General features: G+C 38.2%; 1 protein-coding gene across 2 annotated transcripts in view; it reads right to left on the reverse strand.

The window, feature by feature from the left end:
* Positions 1 to 492: 492 nt before the first annotated feature.
* STXBP3 (syntaxin binding protein 3) overlaps positions 493 to 25164 on the reverse strand; it is a 35815-nt gene continuing 11143 nt past the window's right edge. Inside the window, exons 5-19 of one of the 2 annotated variants that reach the window (XM_063135403.1) lie at positions 24751 to 24829; positions 23203 to 23303; positions 18995 to 19143; positions 17911 to 18001; positions 16988 to 17112; positions 14782 to 14886; positions 12009 to 12066; positions 11260 to 11325; positions 10157 to 10237; positions 9595 to 9733; positions 8376 to 8482; positions 5794 to 5892; positions 4749 to 4834; positions 4463 to 4611; positions 493 to 1399 (exon numbers count right to left, since the gene is read on the reverse strand). In XM_063135403.1, coding sequence (XP_062991473.1) covers positions 1302 to 1399; positions 4463 to 4611; positions 4749 to 4834; positions 5794 to 5892; positions 8376 to 8482; positions 9595 to 9733; positions 10157 to 10237; positions 11260 to 11325; positions 12009 to 12066; positions 14782 to 14886; positions 16988 to 17112; positions 17911 to 18001; positions 18995 to 19143; positions 23203 to 23303; positions 24751 to 24829 — 1533 coding nt within the window. In that variant the 3' untranslated portion in view covers positions 493 to 1301. The remainder of the gene's footprint in view (positions 1400 to 4462; positions 4612 to 4748; positions 4835 to 5793; positions 5893 to 8375; positions 8483 to 9594; positions 9734 to 10156; positions 10238 to 11259; positions 11326 to 12008; positions 12067 to 14781; positions 14887 to 16987; positions 17113 to 17910; positions 18002 to 18994; positions 19144 to 23202; positions 23304 to 24750; positions 24830 to 25164) is intronic. The other variant, XM_063135410.1, reaches the window with a different exon arrangement.

Consider the following 25164-nt stretch of genomic DNA (forward strand, 5'->3'; position numbering starts at 1 on the left):
TTTGATACCACTTGGTATACTATTCAGGTTGACCACAGGCTTTTTTGTCCCAGTGCACCTTTAGTATATAATGTGTGTTTGGTATGTTTTCTACATTATTTTGATAGCATCTGTATTTCATATGACATCAAAAACAATTCAGATAAATTATTGGGCAATTGTTTTTATACCCATTTGGCTTACAAATTAGGAACTGAGTGTTTCCCATACCATGCGCTTATAAAGGACATTTTAATACTATTGGTGTTCAAATGAAGTTGATCAGATAAAATATTTAGCTAGCAATTGCCCCACATTTGCCACTCCCCTCCTTTCCCTCAACGTCATGTTAGAGGGAGATAGAGAAGGCTAATGTGACTGGGAGATCTCAGTGCTACAGTCAGTTTTGCATGCCGAAGGAGAAATGAGGTCAGCTAGTAGTCCCACATCGCAATCAATTTCTTTGCAGGCTCTCTAGGCAAAATTACCCAGACAAGTAACCAATACAGCACATTACTTCCAAAGTTCTTTATTGATGGGAAAATGTTTACTATTTCCATGAATAACATTACCCAGATACCCTTGAAAGATCCATGCAATCCCATACACACATTACCAATATTTCATCTCAGATTTCTCAGGGAAAAAACACCTTATATTTTGTACCTTATTGCAAACTGCTTTCAGTGAATTCTTGAAAATTGCCTGGAGTTTTGTAGGTCAATATATTGCAGTTGTGAAATCGTGCTGTACATTTATATTTACAACTTTTCTTCTATACTTTTAAGTTCATGGCCTTTTAATAATAGATCTTTAGAAATGGACATGTTTCCAGGATAGAAAGTTTACACATTATTACTGAAAAGTTATTAGCATATATACAAACACATTTTCCAAGTCCTAGCATAGTATGTAGTGGTGAACATTCTCTACATTGAACATTTCACACCAAAATGCCATCTATAACCAAGTACATTAATATAAAAGCACAAGCCTGCATAACTTCTTCACTCTTAACCTATTATCTTCCTCAGTTCCCACCCCCACACAGAAAGGCAGATTTGAAATTATAAAATGAACAATCCCAAATATAGCACTAATGTATAAAATATGTACATAGGGTACAAACCAGTTCAAGCTAAGCACCTTAAGGACAATTGTTTTCAATGAGAAAGTTACACAGATATTTAACATTTCTCCCATTGAAATCACTGGAACTTAACACACGTAACTTGGGCTAGACTGTGCCCACAATATTTATATTATGTGTTCTTAATATCCTTAAGTTCAGCACAACTGAAAATCTTTGAATATTATAACTTCTATTCATCCTTAAAATATACACTATCCTTTGATTTTGTTACAGTAAGTGCCTTTACATCATCCAGCAGTCTTCTAGGTGTTGCAATATGAGTGGAACCTGGTTAAAAAAAAAGATGCAATCTTTAAGGCATGGTGGTCATTAACATTAGTCTACTGGATTTTAAATTAACCATATGGACTTGTTCCTTTTGTACAACATATTCTCAAAACGTTTTTAAGCAGCTACTTCTATGGATTGTTACAGCATTCATTCTTTCACCACACCGCTAATAAACCATACAAAGTTTGTGACAACAAGAACGGAAACTAGTAAGCGATGGATGTCAGCTATCCGAATATATTCTAAGTGGAATGAGAAGAATGTCAGCCTTGTGTTTAATCATAAGAATATTTTCTATGAAAAAAGAACAAGCCTCACTGAGAATGAATCAGCATGGTTCCTGCAAAGGGACATCTTATCCTTTAGTATTTTTTGGAAGTACATATGTGTGATATACATAGACTGTCAAAAGACTTAAAAATAAAAAAGCAACAACCTTCCCCTAAAGACTCCTCTAAGAAAAATCAATCTTATCCGATTATATGGATGGATTCATGACTGGTTCAAAAAATAGGAAGCAGGAACAAATGTGCAGCCTCCACAATAGAGAGAAGCAAAGAGCACCTCACGGATATGCGCTGGAACCAGCACTCTGTAAGATAATATTAAATATTTTTGAACAATGAGGTGGCAAAGTTAGTTATGAAGGTGGCAGTTTGCCCTCCAGATGTGTGGTGTACAACTTTCATAAGGCCCAGCCAGCATGATCAATGGATAAGGATAATGGGAGTGGTAGCATAAACATCTAGAGGAGGGATGGGCAACTTGTGGCCCTCCAGCTGTCTTGTATGGTGAGAGCTGTGACTGTCCAGCTGTTCTGGCCTACAAGTTGCCCGCCCCTGATCTGGAGGCTGCCAAGTTGGGAAAGCGTGATGCTCCACAACTATCCTCAAAAGGCAGTCCCACATGGCAAATTACTTTCAAAACTGAGCAGAGTTTCACATGCAGCTTGCAATGTGAGGATCAGCTGTTCAAAGACAGCAGACAAGAATTTCTCCAAGTTCATAAAGGTGCTTCCATCAGTCAAATAAAGCTCTTTGGATCTTGGCCAAGAATTGCTACTTGGGACCTCAATGATTAGAGCCAATCTAAGGGCAAATAGAATGATAATCTTCAAGCCCTGCTTGTGAGCTTCCAGAGACATACAGATGGCCACGTCTGATCCAGCAAAGTAATTGCATGTTTATGTCCCACAGAAGGTTCTGCCCATTTGAAAAATTAAAAAATGAAATGTCAATTGCCAGAAGGCACAGCTGAGATACTAGTTACTTTCCATATAAGTATGTATAAGGAAAGGAAAGGAACCTCTCGTGCAAGCACTTGAGTCATTGCTGACTCCTAGAGGGACGCCCGCTTTCGCTGACGTTTTCTTGGCAGACTTTTTAGCGGGGTGGTTTGCCATTGCCTTCATATGATTATACATTATCATATGAAGATAATGTATGATCTTCATTAAAACCATTAATTTTCTTTCAAGCTTTTGAAGCAATTTTAGCTTGAAGCAACTAAACAAAATGTCTTGAAATAACTCATTAATTCTCTCTAGACCCCATTAATTACCAGCAATTCAATATAATTAGCAACATGTATAACTTAGACATTTAACAACAAAGACTTGAGGCACTTCAAAGACTAACAAATGTATTCCGGTATAAACTTTCATCGATACTGTGCATTCTATCAGTTCCTAAGTAGACGGTGTCCACAAGTTCTTATATAAGAATAAATTTATTAGTCTTTAAGGTGGCACAAGACCCTTTGTTGGTTCTGCTGCAACAGATTAACACAGATAATCTATGGAGGTTAAGACTTTTAGGGAACAATCCTACACATATTTAGACAGAAAAAAAGGCATGTTAGGAGTTGAAGGACCCTTTTTTTTGGTCTAAACGTGCATAGGATTGTGCCAATAAGGACATGTTACACTTGTGTAATCCCATTCTGGAAGCCAGATGGCTGCGGTGGTTTTTATTTTAAGGAACGCTCACAATGCAGCTAAGGCATTGATTTGGAATGGAGAAACAGTTGGTGAAGAAAGGATTAAGCACACATTACTACTCCAGATTGCCCCCTCCCAAATGCAAAGGCCAGTGTTTTGTTACATGCATTTGTGTGTAATATATAGTTAGGCCTCAAGTCTATTTGAAGGTTGTGGCTTTCTATCTCCACCCCCACCCCCCAGATGGATAATTGCAAAATTTGAATTGCTTTGTCAAAGAAGCGAAGTACGTGAGAATGCAAGGATAAAACAATGGGATTGTTCATACATAACAATAGTTTTTTAAAAAATGTTTGTTCTGCAGGAGCGCTGCACACCCACAACTTCCCCTTTTATCCCATAACCCATAATCAGCTCCTTCACAGGTTATGGAGGGCAACATGTGAACATAAACTGCTGTTGTTTAGGAGCTAAACTACCCAGCAGTTAAAAAACAAAGCATGGGTTAACTGTGTGCTTCCTCATGCATAACAACCCACCAGTTTTTAAACTGATGGGCTGTTTATGTGTAAATCAGGTCACTGTTTGCAGGTGATGATACATTAATGCAATTCAACTGAATAGATGCTTCGGGTTTGTAGTTTCTGATCATATGCAGACCAGATACAACTATTTCAGTAGGTTCCAATCTGGTAATGACAATCAAAGGGACTAATCCAGAGTCAAGTACTTTCACTTTATGAATAAGTGGTACTAATTTTTCAAGTTGCAAATGGAGAGACAGATAAATTTTGGGAGGAGGGAATAAAATAAAGGGCAAGCAAAAAAAATGTTGGTGCTCCTAACCTTTTCAATGAAAGAAAAAGCATTTAGTAACCCCTTATAAGCAGATTACACCTCCAACTTTTCATAAAAGGTACAGTGGATTTTGTGCTACACACCTGTATATTTTGATCTTTTTTTCAGGTAACTGCTTCGCTTCAGGAAGCACCAGAAATGGTCCAAAGGGGCCCAATTCAGCTCTGGCTTGGCCTAATTTTTTGCACATCCTGAGTTTTTGGACTGCCATGCTGTCCAAGCATGATTTTTATTTTATTTTTTTTGCTTTGATTCAGGCTTACCAATAATAACTTCACAAGACTTGTAGGCTTGAGAAACTTCATATGCACAGCGCATCTCGGAATACGTAATGCCTCCGATGACAAAGACAATCAGCTTTGATCCACTCTTCCGCTCATCCAAGTAGCTAGTTTTGGGTTTATGGCGAGCACTATAAATTAGAACATATCAAAGACTACTATACAAGTTGTTCATAATTACTACACGTGGCAGAAACAAGCATTAGCAACTCTATTTTAGAAAATGAGCAGAATACAATTTTTATTCAAACATCAGGGAACCACTTACCTCACTGCTCCTGAACCATTCCAGGGTGCAGGGCACTGGGAACAATAGGGCCACTCCTTTGAATCCAGTTTGTTTTCTATAGCATCCTGGGGGGGGAAACAGCTCTTTTCAACCCATTAAGGGTATTTATTCAAAGCCCTCAAATTTCCTATGATTGGCAAGCAGACATGAAACCTGAATACAGCAGCAAATACTTTCTGGTTAAAGCTGATGTACACATTAACAAAAGAATGGAAGTTCAGGTTTCCAAGAATGAGCCATCTTTCTGGCGAAGGGACTAAGTCTGACACTTCATACCCCGAAGAGATAGCATATTTCTCCCCAGCCCAGAACTTTGGGTCTGGTTCATATAACCACGGGATTTCCTTTTTTGAATACTAAATAAGCTAATAGGATGACGCCTTAAAAGTGGGCATGCCGTCAGTTTAATAAGAGGGGGGAAAGTCCCAGCACATTTCAAACAATTATATTCATTATAATTTTTTGTGAACCACCCAGAGGGCTTCAACTATTGGGTGGTATAGAAATGCAATAAAATAAATTCATTAGTGCATATTACAAGAATGTATAAAAAGAATATAAATCACTTTCTGTAAGTCTCTTAGGAAAAGTTGTTCTTATTCTCAGACAAACTTTAAAGTTTCTGTTTTCCATTTCAAATGAAAATGTTCTAAGCATACTGGGACTCTCTTAAAATTAAACAACCATTACAACAACTTTAAGCATCTACTGCTACAAAATTTGCACATTACATCTTATACATAGGAGATAATGTGCAAGTATGCAAAAAGGAGAAGGAATCTGGAAATGTCTAAATAGGACCCTGGATATTTTTTTTTATTTGACTGGAACACATAGGTTGATACATGTATTAAATGCAGTATGTAGATATGGTTTGAGATAGATTGCTGCTGTTCCTGTAGGAAACAGAAGCAGGAATAAAATGTCTACAATATAAATTCAACTAAAATCTAGATATTTGTAAACATAGCTTTTGAAGGCCTTAAATGCTTAAGGCTAAGCATTTTTTCCCTGTAAATTGTACCTCCATAATATCCTTGACAACTGGCGTCCATCTAGAAAGCTGAAAGGTTTCTGTTGCAGAACGATCCTTCCTTGATGGTCTGCGTTGCTGTGTTGTAGACTAAAAAGCAAGAGATACTCTATTATATAAAATAATGTAGATTTTTTTCCTGATAGATGCAAAAACAAATACACATACTACATGTAACTACTCTTGAAGAAACTATTACGTTTAAAATTAGCCAAGTATTTGCTTTTCATAAATCTAGGCTAGATAATGTAGCCTGGTGCTAGACTAGTATTATAACTTTCAACTTCAAACTGAATATTTATTTTGTAATGAGCCTGATTGATATTAAACATTGTTATGCGTAGTATTGTTAAATGTATTTCTAATTGATGGTATGCTACATTGCAGCTTATGCAGAAAAAGGGCATAGAAATAAAGTTGGCTTGCCGTTTCCTTTTGTCTGATCAAGACTCCTATTAGTACAGATTAATATATATCAAAGATTACATTTTGCTGTCATCTTTTACATAAGGAACTGGTACATTTTGCTATTTCCTCAGCAGGCAGACCACTGTTTTATTGCAGAAGAAGAACCTCTCTTATTAAGTACATTATAAAATAAAATAAATGTTTAAAAACTTAAATCAAGAGACTTGTTACACACAAGGATCCACAAATTTACGTGGTTCTCAAAAGAAGGTGAGGAGGTCACATATGACATCCAACTGAGCTTTGGAGGCATTCTGGCTTCACTACTTCCTAAGCACAGCATGATACTGAGAGACAAGATGCCGACCACCCCCACTTTGTATAGAGGTAGGAAGAAGACCACCAGCCTCCAAGATATGGTCACCACTAGCAACTGTATTTGCAAGCTCTAAGTTATACACATGCCTCTATCCTGGAAGGATTTCTGTGCAGATGTAGGCTTCCACACAGATGGCATCTGAAGTTACATCCACATCTTTTCATCCAGACTTCACTGAACAGGGTGGATGAGTCTAGACACAAGTGGGGATGCACATCCCTGTCTGGAGTCACTTATTGTTACATGCAATTAGTTGTGCACAGCTAGAGCTATGGTATCCAGATGCACAAGCACTCTTTTACACTACTTCTAGAAGCAAGCACACATGCACCAGGAAAGGGCCAGTTATTCAAATCCTGTTCTCTGCTTATGGTACATGATCACAAACAAATAAATTAACTCAACGAGAGGATTAATGTGGCCTAGATTTGCCATTGGATGTTCTGTATGGTATGAGTTTGACTACATGTCTTCAGATTAGCTTCCATTCCTGCTACTCTACTCAAGCCATGCACAACACATAAGAGTAGCAATACAAAGTGATATTTTAATAGCAGTAGAGATACTTAAAACACAGGCTTCCAATTTTTATTCAAATATGATTTTTTAAAATTTCATCTCTAAAGATCTTGGAGTATGTAACAGATTTACAGTTCAGGTTGACTTGGAAGTAAATCCCGCAACATACAATGGGGTTTACTCTGTAGTAGGTGTGTTTAAGACTGCAGACTTAGGGAGCAATCCTATCGCAATTTCCATTAGTCTCTGAACTTGGAAGGTGACAGGAATCCTATGCAGAGTGGGAGAAGCGTGGAGGCAACCTTTGCTTCTGCACTCCAACCACCCTGGATTTCTGCTAGATGGGCCATTTCACCCATCTTACAGCAGTGCCTCAGAGGAGGAAGGAAGGAGGCTGGGAAGCCATAGGAAATGGCGTAACACAACTGCCCCGGTCTCGTCCCCTCTCAATGAATCCCCCATTTTTTACATCTCCGCGCTCTATTTTCTGATCGCAGAGAGGTAGCTAGTGCAGATCTCTCCAAACTGACTACAAGGACGATGGGAAGGGCAGGGGGAATGTGGTTTCCTGGCTTCAAGGTCAGAGTCCTGTGTCTGAGCTTGGAGCCAAGAAACTGAACAACCCTATGCACCCCAGATGCTGTCTGGTGGGCATAGGATTGCTCTCTTGAGAGTTTAAAATTTTACAACAAACAAGTTGTAGGCAGATTTTCATTATCCCTGTAAGACCTGGCTTAATGCAGTTGTGGCAATGCAAGCCAGGGATGTCCTTGGTTTACATCATCTACAAATTCACTATAGGTAAGTAGTTATATCTCAGCTGATGTTCCCATCCACATAACTATAAAATAGGATAATTATGCAGATCTACCTTACAGGGTTGTTATAAAATGACTGAGTTAACCTAAGTGAAGCACTTTGAACACTCTGAAATATTATATAAACACTATATAAATATTAAATACTATCAGTATAATATGATCACAAGATTTTAATGCTACGAACCTGAATAATAATACTCTTAAGTTCCAAATGTGTTCAAAGCCAGAATTACATCATGCAGTTTGCATTATACTGTTTGAACATGCATAAATTATTCTTATTATAATATCTGGGTTTTGCAAAATTTAGAGTAATTAGGTAAAGACTGAAGTAAAGGCAGTGAGGATAGTGGAACAGAACTTAGAAACAAACACAGTAATGTAGCCACTGCTAAGAGAGATTTAATGCAGAGTTGCGTAGGAAGAAAAAATGCTGCATTCCTTACTGTGGTAAGAACAGGTACACCAAGATACTTCCAATTTTTTATCATGTCGCTATCATTTTCTATCTGTACATTCTGGATCAGCCTGTCCATGTTCTCTTGTGTAGTCCCTTTTTCCACATTTAAAAATAAATGTGACATTTTGAATTAGTAACTTACTGATATTTGTGTAAATTCAAAGTATTTAGTATTAAGTTAATTTTAATACATTCTATGAAGTTGTACTATGCATGCAACACTGTAACCAAAAGTTTGCACCATGCCATTCAAACTTTTACAATCCCTCCTCAGCATTCAAATAAGTACAGTATCCAATACACCTATCTGGGATATATTATAATGGCTTGGATCATAAGGTAAGTTAACTTAATAGAAGGAAGGTTTCCCATCTCATCCTCCCCCTGCAACCACTTGAAAAGCTTCTCTGGGATCTCTTCTGAACAATGTGGGATGGAGTGTGAGGACTGCCTAAAATTGAGCTTAGATTCCAAGATAAAGTTACTGTCAGGAAGTTCCACAAAAGGAAATCTTCCCATACCTTATTCTCCCTCCCACATTGTTCGGGACACCCCACCCACCCTCAGGAGAAGCTCTTCAGGGGTCAGAGGGGTCTGTAGGGATAATGAAGGATAGGAAACTTCCCTTTAATGGCAGTGCAAACTTATATAGTTACATTCTTCCTTGCTGTCCATTCACTGAGTTTAATGGGACTTACTCCCAGGTAAGTGGGTATAGAATTGCAGCCTAAGTTAACTTACCTTAGTATCTGTGTAGCCAATATACTATAAGAACACAAAAGTCCTAATACTGCATTTTTTTCCATTTTTCCAAAATTTTTGGTTTTTTTCTAGAAAAAAACAGGGTTTTTTTCTATGGCTTCAAAATTTCCAGAAATGTTACATCTTTAACTGTGCTTATCAGGAGATATTCTCCTCATAGTGTCTAAGGTATTGGAAGTCTGGCCCATGATGGCTTGGAATAGGGCCTTTAGTATCACTGTGTTCACTCTCTGGAACACCCTGCCAATATAAATTAGAAAACCCCTGACCTTTCTGGGTTCTCCACGCCTGCTGATAAGTTGCCTGTTCCAGCAAGCTTTCCCAGAAAGGCAATCGTGTATTTTTCCTTAGACAGTATTTTGTTATGTTTTGATACTGGACTATCTGTATATCGCTCAGAAATTTCTTTTTAATGTAAGCATAAACAAAGAAAAAAATCTTACCATTTGTGCTGAAGATATAGAGGAGGATGGCTCTTATCTTATCATAGTTATCATGATTTTTATTGAGCAGTACTGGAAGGAGGACCCGCATGGAGTCTCTCACTTTCTGTCCCTCAGCATCCGTTCCAAGAGCCAAATCCTGAGTTACAACGAATAAACACCTTCTCAAATCATAGCACTCATTCAAGCATAACTGTAATTTTGACACAAGCCTACTACATTTAGCCTTTCCGTAGAACAAAAGCAAAAAGAAGCTATTGAAACTGGTACCTGAAAGACACGGAGAGAATGCCATGACAATAACCTGGTGGCCTTTCTGGGCAGCAAATGAGTGCTGCAGTAGTACTACAACTGTACGCGCACTGACTCTCCTAGCCCTGGAAAGTCCACCATTGTATTTTTACATAGACAGGAGGAAAAATGGCTCTATTGGCCCGCAAGTGCTGCCAATAGTCACCGAGTGTTGCCCCACCTTTAAGGAGTAGCAAATGGAACCTCTTATATTATACCACTGGGATTTGTCTTGCCCAAACATTGTTGTACATATAGGTGCTTCACATACCTGTTCAACTTTGCACAGCTTTTCTATGTTATTCTTAAACTTATTCATGCAATCTTCAGCTATGTTAAGATGCACTACTTGCTGCAAAACAGAAGCAAAGAAAGAGTTATTTTTACATATTTATTTATTTATTTATTACATTTCTATACCGCCGAAACTCTCTGGGCGGTTCACAAAATTAAGACCATTCAAAGTATAAAACCATAATATAAAACACAATATAAAAGCACAACCAAGATAGGAACAGCAGCAGTGCAAAAATACAAATTTAACATACAAATTTAAAACAGCAAAGTTAAAATTAATTTATAGGCTGTTAAAATACTGGGAGAATTTAAACCCAGTATTTTTAATGATGGCACCGCAAGATAAAAAAATACAATTCATGAGTCATTAACAGCCAGCAATGTGTCACATATCCAATTTTATATTTTGTGGGGGAGGGTTTAAAGAAAAATATCACATTCTACAATTTTTAGAGGCAGAAATTTTATAGCTCTATTGAGCACAATTCTGTTACATAATTTGCAAGAATGCCAATTACCACTAATACATTATTTAACTTTAAGGCTGCAATCCTAGCACACACTTAATAACTCATCAAAATTAGAGGGCTAAACTTCAGAGTGAAAGTATAATACAAAGTACATATTGAATTTTCCTGACCAGTGGGATATTCATCCCTGGCACATACTGTTTAATATGCTTAGGCATTTCATAAGGTTTAAGATAAATTCATAAGTAGTAGATCAACCAACGAAATGGAACCTGCATGTAAATACACTCAGGTTACCTCAAGCCTGAGGTGCTGGGGACTGTCACTTTTATGCCCTCCTTGTAAGGTTGTAAAGGCATCTGGCCAGCCAAAAGTATGCTGGTCTGATCCAGCAAGTAATTCCTTGTCCATAGAACCATATAGTTATCTGCTCAATTGAGGTCTAAAATTATTTCAACCATGGTTTGGGCACACAACGGTCACAGGACACAGGCCAAGAGGGAAAACTTTGTAACCAGGCATACTTCTATGCCAGCATAATCTGTGACAGACTCAGGCCACAGCCAGGTTAAAATCCAAACACACCATTATATAACATTCTGCTTACCTTAGTAATCTGCTTGCGGAAGTGTGGCATTTTCTTCATGAGTTGAGCCAGATTACTTAATGATAACTGGAAAATAATTCAAAAGCTCAGGCTTTAGTTTCTGCTACATATGAATTCTGGAAAACACCATGACCATTGGCTTTGAAAGGCCTACTAATATTATTTTTATTTATTTATTGCATTTGTATACCGCCCCATAGCCAAAGCTCTCTGGGCGGTTCACATGCTAACACTGCTATCTCGTGCATAAACACATGGGAGAAGATACCACTGAAGTTACAGGACCTTGCCACCGAGTAATTTATGTTTAGGATTATGCTGCATGTGTACCAACTTGTGTAATTCTCTAGTAGATAAGTACCAAAAAAGGACATCTTCCACACATTTCAAAGAAATCCCTAGTGCATTTCAGTGCATTTCACTTCCAAATCTATTTGATTAACTGTGTAAAGTGGTCAGAGCGTTGGACTTGGAATCAGGAGATCCAGGTTCTAGTGACCACTTGGCCATGGAAGCTCACTGGGTAATTCTGGGCCAGTCACAGACTCTCATCCCAATCTCCCTCACTGGGTTGATGTTGTGAGGATAAAATGGAAAGGAAGAAAATTATGTACACTGCCTTTGGTTCCTTTAGGAAGAAAAAAGGTGGGATATAAATGTAGTAAAATAAATAAATACAGGTATACTAAATAGATGACATCTTAAAAGAACAGTTAATGCTAATTTAAAGTAAAAATGTTATTTCTTACTTTCCCTTCCGAAGCCTTCCTTTTTGAAGAAATGTCTTTCATAAGCTTTGGTAATTCCCTGAAAGAGTAGAAAAAATGACTTCTAAATATTTCTAAATTAATAATAAATCCAAATGCTGTCTATGTTGTCACCTGATTAATTAAATACAATGTTTAGAAGGCAAAAACAAAATGGTCTAGATAGTACTAGATAGCTTATTAATAGGAATTCTAACAAACAAAACTTGGAAAAGAGACTACTTTGCCTTCAGAAAAAACTATGCTAAGTAAACTCAATCTTATGATATTCCATTGTTTTCGATGTCGCCTTGGATGCAATTGACAGCAGAGAATACAACTAAGCAGGGCTGAATAAATAAAATATTATTTTAAGTTAATATGCCCAATAAAATATTATTTGGGGGGTTTACATGAAGGTAACAGATACAAAACACAACACAACAAACTGCACAGGAAAAATATAAAACATTCCCTGGTCCCTACTTATGCAGGGAAAGTAAATCAGCTAGAGTTCGCCATTGATCTATACCTCCTATGATCAAGATTAAGCTTTAGTTTATCAGCTTTTATTCACCATTTCACTGGGATCAGAGGAGAAGTGACACAACACTGTGAAGCTCCACAGGATAACGTCTTTTCCCAGCACCACACTCTGGAATCAACCTAGCAGGAACTAGCCAAGTCCTGCCACACCGACAATGGTATTCTTTTCAATGATGGTATCAAAGGTAGAGATTTGAAGGCCTGGAAACCCCCCGAAAAAAATCAGGGGGAGAAAGGTTTTTTCCCTGAAGTCTTTTTTGGGGGGGGTTCCAAAAAATTGAAAAAAATGAAGAAAAAATGGATTATGGGAAGTTTTATTTTAGCATGATGAATAAAATGTTTAAGATGAGGTGTTCATATATTACTTCTCCAAATGATTTCTAAAAACTATGTACAGTATCAGATTATTACAATTTCTGTGTACCAAGGACAAGCAAGTCCTAGGTTGCAAACTGAGACTACAACTCTCAAATGCAAGAGTTAGATGCATTTCTGCCTCTAGGGGGCACTGCCACTGAAGCAGAGACTGAAACTGATAGTGATAGCTATAGCTCAGGAAATGAGTCTGATTAAATTTCACACATATTCATTGAATCTTGGTTCCCCCTTTTTTCTCAGTTCATTTTATGGGAATGGGTGCTTTATGACTGCTTCACACTGTGGAGGACTAGAGGATACATAAATAATTTTCTTTGTTACTAATGTTGATGGTTTCTTTCTGGGTTTTTTTTTAGTTGTTTTCTACCTGCGCCTCATAAACTGGCAAAACCAAAGAGTTTCCTTACAGTTCAGGAGCTCCATTTGTTACCCAAAAAAGTAAAATTAACCCCCCACTAAATTCAATTTGCAATTATTGCTTGAACATATTGTACTTTTAATATACTAAATGTGATAATTTTATGCCAAACCAACTTGTACATAATTACATTTTATGTTCCTAAAATAACAAAATGACTTTCAATCTGTAAAAAGTGCTAATATTGCATTTTTCATTTTTTCCCCTGAAAATTTCCATCCCACCCCCCCCCCCCCAAAAAAAAAAACCCTGGAAAAATGTCCCCCCACCCCCGGTTTCTAAATTTCTGGAAATTTTACATCTCTAATCATAAGACACTGGAAGGTCTAGGAGAATTTACAGAGACATGCTCCCTTTATTTTCCGATGATGATTATCCATCAGTGTGACCACAGCAATTTAGCCACAAGCCTGAGCTGAAACCAGATTGACTTCCTTGAACTTGGTCTATTTCAGTCTTACAAAAGAGAACACAGAGCTGGTCAGCCACCAGCTACTCTTTATTTTGCCGCCAAAAGGAAGGTTTCTGGCCAGCTCATAATTGCAAAGTTATGAGAAATATTTTTTTTTCTTTTTTGCTAAAGCAGTGACCATAGACTGTTAGAAGTGGTTGTCACAGAAAAACTTATTACTTGGGCCAATTTGTTTCAGCTAGCTAGAATCAGGCAGGAAGAGCAAGTATCTAGAGCCATTTTTCTCAAACTTGAGCCCAGTTGTTTACAGTTCTCATCATGCCTGACTGATAGCCATGCTGGGTGGGAACGACGGGAATTGCAATTCAACTTCTGGGGACCCAAGGATGGGAAATGGTTGGCCAAAGACTTAGGCAGACCACTGTACTGGACATTTCTCACATCTTCAGGCCAAAACTGTGATGAGCCATCAAGAAGTTCAAGTTGAAGTGGGTGTGAGAGATTACGTGTGCCTCTGACCAAGTAGAAATTTTAATGGATGTCTTCCAGGCTCAACTCCCAAAATTTTACTTTAACCTGTGGACATCATTCATATTTAATGCAATCTACAAGCATACATAGACATATACATGCACAAGATAGATAGGTTTTGAGCCAGACTAGGTTAGTGGAACCGAAGTCTAATAGAGTTTAATGGGAACTAAGGCATGACTAAATTGTTCCATTCATTTCAGTGGAGCCAAGTTCAACTAACATAAACTGCAATCTTGTAATCATTTAACTGGGAGTAAGTACCATTGAGTTGAATGGAACTTACATCTGAAAAGACATATATAGTTTTGCAATGATAGTCCAGATCAAACTCTATGCATACATAGAGTCTCAAACCTCAACTATTTATACTGCAAGTGAGTATGAATGTACGTCCATACATATGTGTACATACACACACAGCTTTAAGCTTCATTTAGTAGGTGTCACATGTTATGTAAAACAGCAAAGAGACATTAAATCACACATACTCCAACACATCTGCAATATGTCTGTGTCGAATTTTCACCCACAGGTCATCATCTTCCTCTAGAATAGCTTCCCTTTCTTTTCCACTGGCACCCTCCGGCTTATACCTAAACATCAGACATAAATAGGTTATTAGTTGTCATTTATATAGATAAACAGGCAGAATAAGGTTGTTTTTTTACATAACTTCGTAAAAAAGCATTTCAAAGTTCTTATTTTGAATATAAAGTATAAAGGATATGATAACATATAAAAGCAACAGTTGCATTTTCAGAGGAGATAAAGGCTGGAATTCTAAGCATGTTTACTAAGTAGCAAGTCCCTCGAAAGTCAGTGGCATTTACTACCTAGTAAATATGCACAGGATATGCTGAAAGGGTAATTATATTTGATTTGAATTTCATGTATTAATCAGCAACAACTGAGATTCAAAATTTATTTATTTATTAAAACATTTATATCCTGGCCCTATATCACAAGGATCTCAGGGCTAACTAAGACCAACTGCCAATCAGCCTTCCCCAAACTGGTGTCCTCCAGATGTTTTGGATTTCAATTCTCATCAGCCCCAGCTAGCATGGCCAATGGTCAGGAATTCTGAGCGCTGAACTCCAAAACATCTGGAGGCGCCAGGCTGGGAAAGGGAGATTTAGAGAATTGCATTTAGCTTCTTCTCCAATATACAGAACTTTGTTGTTACTTAGTTTCCTGATATCCCAATCTGTACAGAAGTTCTTATTTTAAGATAGGGAAATAATGATGCTATTGACTACACATGCAGTCACAGAATAGACTCTGATATGGGGATTTAATTTACATATATGGAGACACATGCTTAGCATTACATACTTCAAACAATTAAGCAGATTCCTAAGAACTGAAGGAATACTACAGCGTGTACTAGTGCTAGGTCACGAAACACTGTTCATATGTATAGAAACTCACATAAACTGATTCAACCAGAAAGCAGTAGAAATACAAGAGGGGAAAAATGAAAAGTTAGTTCATGACTGTATTACTGAAAAGAGCATTAGCTACCAAGTATCTGGTTCAGCAGAATACATTAATTAAACCTCTTCCTCCTCTGAATATATTGCAGAAGTTGAAATCTTGCTATAGATGTTGAATTTTTTTGTATAAACACCAACAGCTGATTCTTGGCTTTCTACAAAGTAACATGAGGGTGACATACTCTCAAATAAGTTAGTGAGAATGTGAACTAATATAAACAGTAGTTTCCTAAAACCAGAGGAAAAAACCCTTTATATTAGTATTTCAGCTCCAATAAGCAGGGCTTGATCAATCATTATTTTATGTTATCCTACTAAGAAAAGTTCTCCAGCCGAACACCCTGTTGCCATTTAATTCTGAGGGTACTTCTGGAGAGAGGGGCTATTCTTCTCCATGTGTCAAGTTCCTGGAAGACTGAGAACAGCACAAAACATGGCTTCTGTAGCCCTTTATTTCATCATAAGAGGCAGGATATATGTTGCAAATTCTGTTTAAATACTTGTAGCATATCTGTTGTAAAGAGTAGATTTGTGTTTCATGTCTGGAATCAGCAAGACAACAGAAGTTTACCCATGCCTATCTATAAGCCACCTCGCTGCTAATATGAAGATAAGCAGAAAAGAAAGCATATCATAAACAGAGCTATGGGGGGAAAGTATTGTTTGGCATAGGGACACATCAGTACTTTAAAACTGGGGGCAGCACTAGACTAAGGAACAGAAGTACTTTGTGTGTAACGCAACCTTATATCTGTTTACTCAGAAGTGCTCAGTAGCAAGTGCATTTAGGATTGCAGCCTTAGTCATTTTTTCCTGGTCGTGATAAGAAGCAACAATGACAGCTGCAAGAATTTCTACTGCCTCCAATGCAGATTCTACCATAGATTTGTGTGTGTTTCAACTGGATACTCACTGCCCAAACCATATCAATAGATTACAAGCTTCCATGAGACTCATTGCAGGCCATAAATAAGGGACTATCATCACTCACAACATACTAAAATCTCTCCTTTTTTATAGCAGAAGAGTTAAGACTACAGTCCTAAGCATTCCTTCTTAGGAATGTTCCATTTCAGTTAACAAGGAATAAACAAAATATAATTTGAGGGTTGATGTACGCTTACAAGCTCATCTGGAAGTCAGTGCATGATTCTATGAAGCTGATAAGTATAAAAGATCTACATAAAATTATACTTGCTTGTATGTATCATTTTCAATTGGTAGCAGATCATAAGCCATTGCTTGAAAAGTAAGTTCATGGAGCACAGTTGACACAGGGTCAAAGCCGCGATCTATTATTAACAGCTGAGAGTGGGTTTTGCCCTAAAAATCAGGAAAAAAAGCTCCTGTTTAGACACATAAAGCAGAAAATAGAGTACTGCACAATCCCTTTTTCCTCTAAAGTATTTAGGGTTCATTCTTACGTAGCCCTTTTTAAAAAGGGGAGTGCAGCACCAAAAAGCCACAAAAACTAGAATGAAAGAAGAGAGCTTCGGCTATTGGGCGGTATAGAAATGTAATAAATAAATAAATAAATAAATATGAAAGAAGGACAAGTTATGATTTATTCATCTAATTTATGAGTGGCCCTACAGCCAAAGTTCTCAGGATAATACACATAACAAAGACCTATTCCATTTATTCTAGCAGGAGCAAAACCATAACACCCCACCCAATGTGTTCCAACTAAGATCTTCCTCAGGGGCAATGGGATCCGACATCCTTTTCCTTCAGGGGGATCTATTAGATTCCTTCAAAGGGGAATCCACACTGAACAAATGGTGTGTCAGATAATGCCTTCTTCCCCAATAAAGATTTAACTTAAAGCAACATATTGGTAGTGCTAGAATAAGTTTTCCTATCCTGTACTGGTTTGTGGCTTGCTTCTCCTTTTGCAGAAATCCTGTGGAATTCCATCCCCTTGTAGATGGAAAAGCAGTGCATAATTACCTCTTTTCCTATGAATACATTCCAAAATTCTTCAGAAACAGACCCTGCAATGATACCTCCCTCCCAGCTACATTCCCAGAATAACAAGAAAGAGAGACTGGGAATTTGGATACTATTCCACAGGTCTCTCCTGTCCCCACCCTCCTAGAGGAAACTGAACTTTCACTTTACCGTTACTTGGCTTCGTTCATCAATTTTGTAGTAGTTTTCAAGTTTTTTCTCAACTAGCTGTGCAAGTTTGCTGGCATTATCCAAAGGCTTGCTGAAAAGAGAACAAATATCCAAACCTTTTCACTCAGTTTTGTTAGGACATTAATGGATATGTGAAGTTCAGGTTTATTACCTAGTTGGGTTCATCTACTTTGTGAGAATTCTAATGGTTTGCCAGCTACAGGATATTTTGTACATAAGAAGGAACATAGGAAGCTGTCTTACACAGAGTCAGACCACTGGTCAATCTAGCTCAATATTGTCTGCACCAACTGGCAACAGCTCCTCGGGGCTTCACTAGGAGTCTTACCTAGTGCTATCTGGAGATACTGAAGATTGAACCCAGGCCTTCTACAAGCAAAGCATGTAACTCCATCACTAAGCTACAGCCCTTCCATTTATTCTGAATAACTTGAGTTGACAGGATGGTGCTCACTAGCAAGGGCCACTTATTGCCATCAGCCACTTGACTAGGTTTGGAGAGTTCTCTGTTCCCCAGACTTAAGAGTTAGAGTTAACATCTTTAACATTTTCCAAAGAACAATAATAGACTAAGGTACCTCCAGAAGCTCTGGGAGGCCTGAAGCTCTTCTGAATGAGCAGTCTCACTCAGACGTTTTCCGTTTGATATAGGACTTATTCCCCTAAATAGATATTGTCTGTTTTTGTTTGTATTTTATGCTTTTTATTGTTTTAAATTTTGTCTATTTGTTTTTAATGTTCACTATTTTTAAATTTTGTAAACCGCCCAGAGAGCTTCGGCTATGGGGCAGTATATAAATGTAAATCATCATCATCATCATCTCCCTCTCCCCACATAGTCCTCAATTTCCAAATAAGCCAAAAGTGTCTTCAACATAGAAGACAGACATAACAGTATAATGCCCTAGATTTTCCTCTCTTGCACATTCAATTGACTGCATTGCCTCCTTACATTTCCGAATTGGTAACACATTGAATTTCCAGACTGCTCAGAGCATGCGATCCCATTTCTATCAAGCTAAATGACACTTCCAGTAGTTTAAAACAATATTTCGAGCCCTACCTTTTGTATCTTACACCTGGATTTTCTTCTAGGGTGGCACATAATGTAACAATTTGCTCAGCTATTTGCTCCATCACATTGTCATTTGTCTTCTCTACGTTGGGACTGTAGCAGCGGTAGAATGCATTTGGGACATCAAGAGTAAACACCTGTCAAGAAACAGTTTCAATATCGACTGCTTTAGGATCTAGAATATAAGAGTAATAGGTAGAAGACTGTTTGAGAACGGTGGTTTTCTTAAAATGCACGCAAAAGAAATATCGAAGCTAACATGGCCTAATGATCATTCCCACCTCCACGCCTCCCCTCAATTCTCATCTACTCTATCCATTTGAGGCAATATGGTCCTTATTGCCACTTTCCTTTTCTCTGCAACTGTCCTCTATTTTCTCCTCTTACAGATATTGTACGACCTCTTCACTACCTGCACAGATGGTAGACCCTGGGGCAGTCAGAACTAAGTTCAATTTGAAACAGAGTAATGCAGTGTCAAAATAATCTTCAAAGGATTGGTGCCTGAAATATGGAATTTAGCAGAGGGGGAAAACCTCAACAGGTGACCAGAAAATCTAAGTCGAAATAGTTATCATTTATGTTCTGGTTTTCACCATTTGTAGGGTTCTTTTCTGTTAACAATTAACAATTTTAATGGCTTATGGAACATGCCTCTGGAGAAATAAGACAAGAAGGAAAAACTGTAAGAGTGTGGGGTTTAGGTAACAAATAATCTCAACAGTAGGGAAAGCTGGGGTAGGAGAAATCTCACTCTTGGATCTCTGAGAAATCCCATCTGGATTCTAAAGGATTTCGGATGAAATGCCTGCACACTTTTCATTTTCTCTGTTCTGCTATCATGGTTGGCAACTTTTTCTAAAAGAGTAGAAATATACTAGACAATACATATTTGACAATATGCAGTGCTCAAAATATGCAGTTTTATAGTCATTTGTGAAACCGTTACACTTACATAACTTGACATTATTTAAGAAGCAAAGCAACCTCCAGATAGCAAGTGTTATTTACAAAGATCATGTTTCAAAAGTGAACTTTAAGAGCAGTCCCCTCTTGCCATTTACTAATGAAGGAAATTATTGTTGGAACTTCAGGTCTTCCTGCTGTCAGAATAACTTCCCTCTCCAATCTGAGGGTATTGCCAGGAGTATATTGACAAACTCCGAACAGGAATTTCCTTTCAGCATAAATCTTCATGTTTTATAAAAATGTGGCTACTCAAGCCAGTTCTTTCCTGGCGTATAAAGCCCTTTGCTATAAAAAAGATCCACGATAAGGAAGCACAAATACGAGAATGCACCACAATGGAAATACAGCGCGATAGCTGGGCTTATCCAGAGGATCAATCAAACCATGACTCTAAGACATTTTAGCATTTGAAAAATATTCCCAGAAGTATATATCCAACACACATATAGTGGCCAGGAAAGATGGCTTTGAGTTAGATTTTGTGACCCAACATAAGACAGGGATCATTCATTTTGCAAAGACTCCGCTTTCATTGGAACTAATGCTGACAATTTTCAAAACAAAGTATGGAGAAGTTTCTTGTCAGTTTTGTCTCCTGAAAGACTAGAGACAAACATGAAACTGGCAAGGAGCTCTTACCCTCTAGGCCAGTTCACACAGAGAGGTTATACTGGTGTCAGGATGCCAGTAAAGTTGGCATTTAAATATGTATCTTCGAGTTCTCCTTAAAAGTCAAATGTGTAGTGAGCGCCAAAGCCACTGTAAACATGCTTTAATCAAGTTTTGCACCCATGAAAATATCTTTGCAGATTGAATAGTGGTGTTAATATCACAACATGGCATAAGCATTGGATGAGGAAGAGATTGCATGCATGATTTATTGGCCCTGTTTGCATGTAATAACAATCCCTTGGTTTAAAAAAATGATGGGTTGTCTTGTACAAGTGGACATGCTGCCTGCAGTACACCTGCCTCTTCCCCGCTTACTCCACAATCCACAATCAGCTCCTTTATAGTCTGTGGAGCATGATGTGTGAACTCAGAGCACTGGGTTGCTTAGGGGCTAAATAACCCAGCAGTCAACCAAACAATAAATCATGTTTTTGAGGAAGGTGAGGCTAAGACTTAGTATGCACATAATGACAAATTGTGGGTTGTCATTACATGCAAATCCAGAATTATGGGTTAATTATGGGTTTTTAACCATAAATAACCCACAAAAAGAGCCTTTGGTGTGTTGTTGGGTTGCAAATTGTGGGTTGTTTAAACCATGAATTGCCATTACCTCTGAACTCAGAATTATGGGTTGTTTTGCCAGGCAAGGGCATTCAAAAACCCCAGCCTCTTTACATGCCAGTTCTGCAAAGGCAGTTGGGATACAGGGAGGGAGTGGGCAAAGGAGGAGAGGAACAAACAACCCAGGGACTGAGAAAACAAATCATGGTTTGTTTGATCGTCTCTAGACAAACCCTGGGTAGGCCAGCAAACCATGTTTTAAATAAATCACGGGGTAGTGTTACATGCGAACCAGGTCATTATCAGTAACGTCACGGGCAAACAGATGCCCATCAGACTTGCATGGCTATATTCCAGACATTGTTACAGGTTGCAGTGGTGAAAGTTAAGTGCTACAAATGCAATAGCTCTGAAAGAGAAGACCTTCCTGAATCAGAAGACGCTTCTGGGTTCTATGCTCATTGTTGTACACTACATCTGGAAAGGCCTGCTGAGCTGCATTTAATTTGCAAATTATTTTAAAGGTCAGTTTGCACCATTTTAATTCATGTGGCTGATAAAACACATCAATTTGTTCTTTAAACCACCATTTTCTACAATGTCTTGTGGGGCACCAGAATTAGTAACCATGATATCAGCTACCTTTACAGCTCAGCATTGAACATATTAACCACTTCCGTGAGCAGAAGTGCCTACTTCATTACACTGGACAATTCTGTTCTTACTTTGGATTTCTGTGCGCTAAGAACATTTCCCATCATTCTAAGGGCTGAGATTTTCCTACTGTGTCCTCAGCATATACTGAAGGGTTAAGGGGCTTCATAGGGCTAAGCCTGATTCTATCCAAACCACTGATGCAAGAGTACCATGTGAGCAAATATGTCCACCTATACTTAAGGTTCAGAAGACATGCAGAGCAATCCAAAACTGCACTCCACTGCCTAGAGGTTTTGTACAGGGTAACAGTGCCCCTCCATCAGTAGAGAGGACACATCTGCCACACAGGCCCCCAGTGCACCTGCAAACACCTCTGTGGCACAAATCTTCCACCAGTGGTGTTTTTTACTGGTGATAGGCCCCAAATAGAGTGTTGTTGGGGTGGATCAGAGGCAGCCTTGGAGCCACTGGAACATCTTCATTCCCTTGGGAAACCCAGGATCAGGTCCCTATACTACACCAGCCTGGAGTTGGCATAGTTAATTCTCTGTCCAGGGGGATTTTTTTTTTAAAAAAAGAACAACCACTGCAGAAATCACCAGAGGAAAACAACCTTCATCCCTCTTGCCCAGAGCAACTAGAATGGCTTTGGAAGCCCACCATTTCATTCCCCCACTCCCAATTTTGGATTGCTTTCTTTAAAGCTTTATCCTGTACAGCCCTGCAGAAACAGAGAAGCTAACAAAGCTTTTCGGGGGGGGGGGGGAATATAGTCTTGACCACATAATCACTTGCTCCATGTAATCCCAAAAATTTCAAAGGGAACAATTTGGAAACAGATTACCATAGATAAGTGTTGTCTTTACCCCACATTAAATAACCAAACAAATAAAAATGTGCATGCAGGCAACCCAAGTTCTGTGAAAGAAATAACCATTATAATTGGTTTTATTCTGCATTTTTCTGCAATTTTTAGTGTTTTGCATCCATTATTCTGGCCTTGATAATGAAGGGAAGATATAAGGAGCTATGCAGGGCACTAAAGTGTCACCACAAAGAACAGGACATCTAATTCAGCCAAATATCTAGCTGAGATTTCCACAGGCATTGCCCACATATATTTTTACAGGCTAGAAAGATGCTTTAGAAAATAAAATCACATCCTCAGAAAATGGAGCTCAGCACTGAATACCACCTTCTGATTTTTTTTCTAAGTTCCTACAGATTTGTGGCATACACTCAGCCCTGAATATAGCATATAAAATGCCCAGATTTAACAGATTGCAGTGAACAATTAAACACTGAAAAATTAGTGTTCAGTAAATTAAGCTTACCTGTGATTCGTAGGGGAAAAAGTTTATATTTATTTCTTTGCACCGTCTTATAGCCTTTGAACAAGATGTCTTCATTTTATTGAAAAGTTTGTCATCACAAACTAAGAGGGAAAAGAAAGGATTTTCAGCAATTAATTTTTTACGCATTTCAAATCTCATTTTCGCAACAGGTAAAGTGTGCACCTGTGCAAAATAGACTTTAAAAGAAACCTCATTCGGCAAGTTAAAATACACCAAGAATTCTTGAAAAGACCTTGCATTTTCTCTCTGTGCTTATTTTGAGTTACACACAACGTATCTTAGCTATAACAGCAAACTACTTAAGCATAAAAAGCAAAGCAAAACTACAGACTAAAACCAAAGACTTTCACAATGAAACCTCATAATTAGTTTATTAAAGAGAGATTGCTCTGATCTTTTATTTATCTCACTCCATCTGACTGCATTAGAGGCAGAGCTTTTTCAGTGGTGGTACTGAAAATTATGAAACTCTTCCCAAAAGTACCTAACCAAATGAGTTGCTTTTACTTTTAGGAAAGTTATGAAAAGATTTCTACTACAGCAGCAGACTGTAACAGAGACAGGGGAGGAGCAGGGCAAGACAGTATTTATTCTATTTTAACTGTTATATATTGGGTCTCTGTTGTTCTAAGATTGTCTTTAATTGATTATGTTTCTACCCACCCCCTTCCATGGTTATATTGTTAGCTTCCCTGAGAGTTTTACGGAGCCATATAGGTAAGGTTTAAGTTCCAAAAATAAAATAAAGCAGCACTAAGAACACACTATATACCAGCTCTATTCCCAAGCTCTACTTGATTCTCTTATGGATGTTATAGTTCTTTTCAAGATTGAATTTACTTCCATGGCATCCATATCACTGTCAGTTGATATTCCAACCATCTGGTCACTATTATAAGATAGTGACCTGGTTCAGGTGATTAAACAACCTGTGTTTTGTTATTCGTAAGTTGTTTGCAAGTGGTCAGGAGTGAGTGAGCTGGCTCCCAACCACTCACCCACTTCCGCTTTGCTAAACAACCTAGGAATACCCATTCCTGGGTTGTTTGCCATAATATCGGAACCCAGAATTCTGGATTGTTGAGGGAGAACAACAAACCATGGGTTAGAACTCTGGGCTGTTTCTCCCTCAGCAACCCAGAGTTCCAGGTTCAGATGTCATGGTGAACAACCCAGGAATCAGGCTTTCCTGGCTTGCTTACCAAAGTGGAAGTGTATCAGAGGCAGCATGCTTGCTTGCTCCCAGGTGCTCACAAACAACCCATGGGTTGTTAACTATGAGTTGTTTGATTGTCCAAACCAGGTCAGTGAGCAGCAGCCTAGAAACAGATGAATTGCTCCCTGTATTACAATCTACAGAAAACAATGAGGACAAACTTAATTCTCTTGTCAAAATAAGAAAGCTTGTTACAAGTTACCCCTTGCCCCCAACGAACACCTGAAATATATAAAAAAAAACCTCAGATGTCTTAACTACACAAATGGCCACAATTAAATCAATTAATTTCTCCTACAGTGAATACTTACAATCAGTGAAGTAGACATAAGCTGCTTTGTACTTGCTGGATGATTTACTTACAAAGTCATTTATAAGGCCATCTACAGACTAACAAAATGAAGACAGTACATTCTAGTTAATTACAAATATCAGTACCAACTCCTGCTTGCTTTCAGAAAAAGACTATGAAAATAATATTCTATGTTTCTAAACAGAATTACACCAGCAGTAACTAGCTGAGACAGTCAAAATCAGTCTGAAATTAAAATCCTGGACATATTTCCTTATACAGAACAGGTGTTCAAATGACTACAAGAGCAAAAGAAGCCATTGTGGCTTCTCATCCCACCCCCGTGCACGTGGCCATAATTTGCATAATTACTCATGCACCAGCACACGGATCCTATGATGTCCAAACCCAATGCACAGCAGGAATAGCTTTG

Source organism: Elgaria multicarinata, chromosome 1 (genome assembly GCF_023053635.1).
Source record: "Elgaria multicarinata webbii isolate HBS135686 ecotype San Diego chromosome 1, rElgMul1.1.pri, whole genome shotgun sequence".
Classification (NCBI taxonomy): Eukaryota; Metazoa; Chordata; class Lepidosauria; order Squamata; family Anguidae; genus Elgaria; species Elgaria multicarinata.